The sequence below is a fragment of the Triticum dicoccoides genome, chromosome 2A (assembly GCF_002162155.2).
Source record: "Triticum dicoccoides isolate Atlit2015 ecotype Zavitan chromosome 2A, WEW_v2.0, whole genome shotgun sequence".
Classification (NCBI taxonomy): Eukaryota; Viridiplantae; Streptophyta; class Magnoliopsida; order Poales; family Poaceae; genus Triticum; species Triticum dicoccoides.
In genome coordinates this window covers 183,398,472-183,404,499 of record NC_041382.1, presented here as the reverse complement: position 1 = coordinate 183,404,499, position 6,028 = coordinate 183,398,472, and the positions used below count along the sequence as shown (strand labels likewise).

Below are 6,028 nucleotides of genomic sequence, written 5' to 3'. Positions count from 1 at the left end.
GATCCATGCAGCGTAGGGACACCCTTCCCTTCTAGCCGAAGCATCGACGGGTGGTTCCACTCCGATGAGCGGTGGGGAAGCGAGCCACCCTTTGCGTTGAAACATATACCTCTGGGGGTCATGGTTGTCGGACATGGGGACTAAAATGGAGATCTGCGGCGGTCGGCAGTAGACTAGTCAAGGGTTTCTATGTCGACGGAATGGATATCCACCGACGCCAGCCGTAGACTAGTTTTATCTTAGTCCGTTATCATTTTTAGTTAAAAATATGTCTAAAATATAAATGTTTTTGTCCGGTTTGTATGAAATGCATCATGTTTATATGAAATCCAACCGTGTTTGCATGAATTTCATCTGATTTGTTGAGGAAGTGTTTGAAATGTATGCGGGCACGGCAGCCTCCCGCATTCATGTCCGCAGACCGATCCCACCCTATCTTCAGACGGATGCGGGAGGAAATTTACGGGTCGGAGTTGAAGATGCCCTTAGTTGATGGTCCAAGACGATGTTTTCCTTGGAAATAGTATAACATCATATTTTCCAAACATATTTGTATGTAAACTTGTATTTATATATAAAAGATTGGCCCATAAAAAAACTAAGCACGGTAAGATACTAGTAAAATAATATAAGATCTTGGAGATCCGATCTCTGGATCTAAAAGATCTTATATTAGTTTATAAAGGAAGTAACTCACAAATCTTAATTGAATATAAAAATGTCATTAAATATGTGATCAATCATACACGTGCATGCAATTATCATGCATGCCCTATTTACATACAAGCATATTTATATACTACCTCCGTTTCAGTTTACAAGTCCTGCGCGTATACCTAGATTGCCAATTTTATCACCCTAATATAAGCTATATAACACAACAATTATACCGTTTAAAATAGAACATCTGAATTTTATGTTGTTATATTTTTTTTAAATATATGACTTGTATTACGTTGATCAAATTGACGATCTAGGAGTACGCGCACGTCCTATAAACTGAGAGAGAGGGAGTATTGTAATCAACTGCATATGTATTTACTTCGCAAAGAGTCAGATATAATTGTGGAGTATATGATGGAATAGACCCGGCCAAAAATTATATCTGACTGGGGATTGTAATCAGGTGCATATATATTTACTATTTACTATATGCACTACAATGTATATATGTGCATATGAAACTAATAGCATACTATGTTGTGACTCGTTTTGTACTTCGAAAATACTCCTAGCTAGCAGGTATATGGCCAAAAATTATACTATCTGACTGGGGATTGTAATCAGCTGCATACTATATGCTCTCTACAATATACATATGAAGCTAATATCATACTATATATGTTCTGACTTTTTTTTACTTCGAAAATATTCCTAGCTGTGTATATGGCTAGCAAGTTCGCATAAGTACGTGTTCATGGTGCAATACAGCTAGCCACATATATCCATGCAATGGTGATGTGCATGCAATGCAACTACTCAGTGCTCACTGAATGCGACTACCACTAACTAGCTGCAACAACTACTGGCTAGCAATGCATGCGTGCATGCGCATATGTGGTCTTCATATCATTTGTTCAGGGATTCCAGTTCACGCCGGATATTTGGACGGGGTGCTGGAAGGCAGAGGTGGCGGCGGCAGTGGCTTCTGGCGCGAGCGGGGTGCCGAGGATGACATGCTGTTGATGGTAGGTCCCGTCTTGCACGGGTAGATGATTCATAAATGGAGGCATGGCGTTTATCGCATTGCCCCCGCCGTTGTCCACCGCCATGTCGGCCGTCGACGACAGCGACATGTTGCCGACATTTCTGCTCCTGTTAAACCCAGGAAAATTCCTTGCCTGCGGGAGGATGCCAACGGTTGACGCATCGAGCCAGTTGAACGGGGTTGAAGACGACGGGGCGAGAAACTGTTTGGTCGGAGCCGGGCTCGCCCTCGCCGCCGCGGCCAGGTGGCTCAGCGAGGTGGCGCCCGCCGAGAGGCCGGCGTCCTCTGCTGTGAGCAGGCCGTCCAGGAAGTTGTCCTCGTGGCTGTCCAGGTGATGGAGCAGTGAATCGTAGTTGCTGCCATGCGCCCCTGCACCGGTCATGCCCGCCGTGGCATAGGGCGGGTATGCGGTGACGGCGTCCTCCACGGAGTCCTCGCACTCCATGCTCCTCTGCTGATCCCCGGCGGCGGCCTTGTTGATCTTCTTGTATATGCGGCACAGCACCCAGTCGTCCAACTGATGAGAAGACGACGTACACTAATTAACTTCATCAACCACAATACCCTAAGCTCGAGAGTAAAGTAATTAAACACGATAGGTTACTGCTAGACCGCGCGATCGATCGATACGTACCCTGAGAGAGGCAGCCCTGCTCCCGCCGGTGACAGGCGGCGGTCGGCTGGTGGTGGCGGAGCTAGACGCGTCGGTGAGGCGGTACTCGTGCATGATCCAGTTGGTTTTGAGGCCCTTGGGCGGCTTCCCGCGGTAGAAGACGAGCGCCTTCTTGACGCCGACCTTCTCCCGGCCGCACCCGGAGGCCAGGATAGGTTTGTCCGTGCCGGTGGCCTTCCAGTACCCCGACGTGGCCGCCCTGTTGGGCCGCGCGCCGTTGGGGTACTTGCGGTCGCGCGGGCTGAAGAAGTACCACTCCTGCTCCCCGAAGGTCGCCTTCTCTGATCGATCCCGAGCGAGCGCATGAACAAGCACGACAGGATCACACACATAAACCATCTACATACATGTGTACTGAAAGAACATAAAAATACTTCTTGCACAGTAGTATAAGCATGATGGATGGATTCGATTATTTAATTGCACCGGAAATTTACGGCGCTTGATAAGCACGACGAGGTGAGAAGATGCACATACCGGGCAGCTCCCATGGGTCGAACTTGTAGAGATCCACCTCGGCGATGATGGTGACGGGGAGCGGCACCTTGGCGGCCTTCTTCTTGAGGTAGTGCACGACCAGCTCCTCGTCCGTCGGGTGGAACCGGAAGCCCGGCGGGAGGTCCGGCGCCGAGCCCTGCTGCGGAGGCGGCGGTGGCTGATGCCGCGGCGGTGCCGAGCCGGAAGATGAGTCCGAGCTGCCCATGGATCTCATCAGACCGTCCCCTAGCTAGCTACCAACAAACACACCGGATGATCCCACCAGAGTATATATATGCGCGCAGCAGCACAGCACCTATGTGGACTGTGGTGCCTAGCTCAACTGCCAGAGCTTCTAGCTGGTGGGTGTGGAGGAACGGACTGGGATTTGTTACGGCGACGGTTGGGAGGAGAGAAGAGGAGAGGCGAGCAGGCAGGCGAGTGATCTGCGGTGGAAATTCTGGTGGTTTGGGGGCGGCTGTCCGACCGTGAAACCGTGGCGAGGAGAGCAGGGGAGATGCAGGCCATCGGCGGGGGCAGTGTGGGAGGTGCGGAAGGCATTGGCCCGAGAAATACGGCTCCGTTGTACCGAACCCGGGGCCCAGGGCCCGTCGCCGCTGGACACGTATGCCGGCCGCCGCCCGTACCGCGTGTCAGATCGCCACCGGACGGGGCGCGCGCGACCACGGCCACCCGTTCCGGTACTCTTACTTTTTTTCGTGAGAAAAAAGAGAGTATTCCGCTACTTCTACGCGGGCGCGCAGACTGGACCGGACTTGTGTGACATAGCTCAAGGCACGACCAGCTCCTCATCGGTCCGGTTCGTTTCCGAATTCAACTAGTCGAGAAGTATTCGTTGCAAAGATCACTCTCATCTTTCTAGGTAGCGACATATGACACGCTGCATGTGTGTTATTTGTCGTAATCGGAGAGTTTTTCTTTTTTTAGATTCGTTTATTTAAAACGTTTTATCTCTTAAACCGTGTGTCCAAATCTCGAACACCGTTGGATTCCTCGCGTCGAGATCTTCAAAACTACATCCGATGTTGATAGATGTTGATGAACTTTTTTTCCATGAAAAACCGGACGAAATACTGAAACAGGAGCACGGGTTTTTCCTTTTTCGAAAGAGGCACGTCCGTGGCTCTCGTAAAATCACAACCCGTGCATGTCGCGGAAGCAAAACCATGCCTCTCGCGGAAGAAAAAAAAGAGAAAACATATTTTTTCCGAGGAGGCACGGTCCTGCCACTCGCAAAAGCACAACCATGTCTCTCGCGGAAGCAAAACCGTGCCTCTCGCAAAAAAAAGAAAACACGTTTTTTTCATTTCCGAGAGGCACGGCCGTGCCTCTCGTGAAAGCACAACCGTGTCTCTCACGGAAGCAAAACCGTGCCTCTCTCGGAAGGAAAAAAAACAGAAAACATGTTTTTCCGTTTCCGAGAGGCTCGGCCGTGCCTCTCACGAAAGCAAAACCGTGCCGCGTTTTTTTTTGTTTCCAAAAGGCACGTCTGCGACTCTCACGAAAGCAAAACCTTGACTCTCGCGAAAGCAAAAAAATGCACTTTTGAGGCAAATAAATATTTTTTTTATCCAAAAGTTAAGGAAGATCGGTGGAAAACCAAACGTCAAAAACACAAAAAAAATAGTTTAAAAGTCGAAAACGTGTGCGGAAAAAAAATCCGGAGGGAACGCCCAGAGCTAGACACATGGCGAGCGGCTGAGAACGCGTCAAATGGGGCTGATCGTTGCGAGGCTTCCGAAGGAGCGCTCCTTAACTAGTTACTCTCGGTCGCTCCTATACTGGCGCGAGGGTGTCGTATGGGCCAGCCCATTTTCCTGTCTTTTTTCTTATTTTTCTTTTTCCATTTTTCTCTTCTTTTCTTTTTTACTTTTTATATTCTATTTTATATTCTCTTTTCTCTTTTCTTCTTTAATTTTTCAACTTTTTTGCGAATTTTCTTTTCAAATCCGCGAACATTTTTTGTTCATCGAATTCAAAAAAATCATCATACATAATTTTTGTTCATCAGATTATAAAGATGCTCATCAAATTTAAAAAATATGCATCAAATAAGAAAAAAAAATTGATTTTCAAAAAATGTTCATAAAATTCAAAATTTGTTCATCGAATTCAAAACTTGTTCTCCATTTTTCAAAAAAGTATCCTAGTTCAAATTTTGTTAATCAAGATCAAAATGTTCAACGGATTCAAAATTGTCCATCGAATACAAAATAATGTTCATCTTTACTGAAAAATGCTCATAAAAAGTTGTTCAACAAAGTTCAAAAAAGTTCACACTTTTAAACATTTTTTGAATTTCCGAACGTTATTTCTTGCTAACTCTAAACATGTTTACATATCTCTGACCATTTCTCTGCACCGACAAACTTTTTTGAATTGGCAAACATTTTTTTTAATCGATGAACATTTTTTTGAATAGGCGAATATTTTTTGTATTGGTGAAATTTTTTGTTTGACGAACATTTTTTGAAATGCATGAAAAATTGTTGAATTCATGTACAGTTTTTGAACCAGTGAATATTCTTTATCGTTGAACTTCTTTTGTAATTCATGATTGATTTTTTTTAACATTTTCAAAAAAATCATGAATATTTTTATACACTAAATTCTTTTCGAAATCATGAACATATTCTTAATCCACAAACATTTTATAATTTTCTGGAGCATTTTTTATGAATTGAATTTTTTTAAATTTTGAGCATTTATGGATTTCCTAATTATTTTCATTAAGAAAATATAAGAACAGGAAAAAACAAACAACATATACCTTGCCGGTTCACCAGCGTGCCACGCGCGGAATAAGTGCTTATAGAGGTAGGGTGTGCATGTGTTCGTATGAGTGAGTATACACGAGTATATATGAGCGCATGCTCGCTTAAATTCGATGCACACATGCACCACATGAGCGGCTGCATTCTCTTCCGATCTTTTCACCATCTATTATTCATTTATTTATTTCCTTAACAAACTACTTTACTAAATAAGTTAAAAAGTTCACCTCACATTAAAAATGTTCATGTAATGTACAAAATTTAGTAGAACGAATTTGAAAAATCTCAATTATGCATTTGAAAAATATTAAACATGATAGAAAAATATTTGTATATGAAAAATGTACAACGTGTATCAAATAAAGTATGCATCAA

General features: G+C 44.7%; 1 protein-coding gene across 1 annotated transcript; it reads right to left on the bottom strand.

Annotated features, from left to right (window-relative positions):
* Nucleotides 1–775: 775 nt before the first annotated feature.
* Nucleotides 776–3,385, bottom strand: LOC119354106 (NAC transcription factor NAM-B2-like). The gene is made up of 3 exons (XM_037620806.1): nucleotides 2,859–3,385; nucleotides 2,343–2,662; nucleotides 776–2,225 (listed from the first exon to the last, which is right to left on the bottom strand). The coding sequence occupies exons 1-3, from the start codon at nucleotides 3,091–3,093 to the stop codon at nucleotides 1,578–1,580; spliced, it is 1,203 nt and encodes a 400-aa protein (XP_037476703.1). The 5' UTR covers nucleotides 3,094–3,385; the 3' UTR covers nucleotides 776–1,577.
* Between the last annotated feature and the right edge of the window lie 2,643 nt (nucleotides 3,386–6,028).

Excerpts from the sequence above, each read along its gene's own strand:
- LOC119354106 (XM_037620806.1), bottom strand. The coding sequence starts at position 3,093 with ATGAGATCCATGGGCAGCTCGGACTCATCTTCCGGCTCGGCACCGCCG. Across the intron at positions 2,663-2,858 it reads CGACCCATGGGAGCTGCCCG|AGAAGGCGACCTTCGGGGAG; the intron begins GTATGTGCATCT and ends GGGATCGATCAG. Across the intron at positions 2,226-2,342 it reads GCAGGGCTGCCTCTCTCAGG|TTGGACGACTGGGTGCTGTG; the intron begins GTACGTATCGAT and ends TCTTCTCATCAG.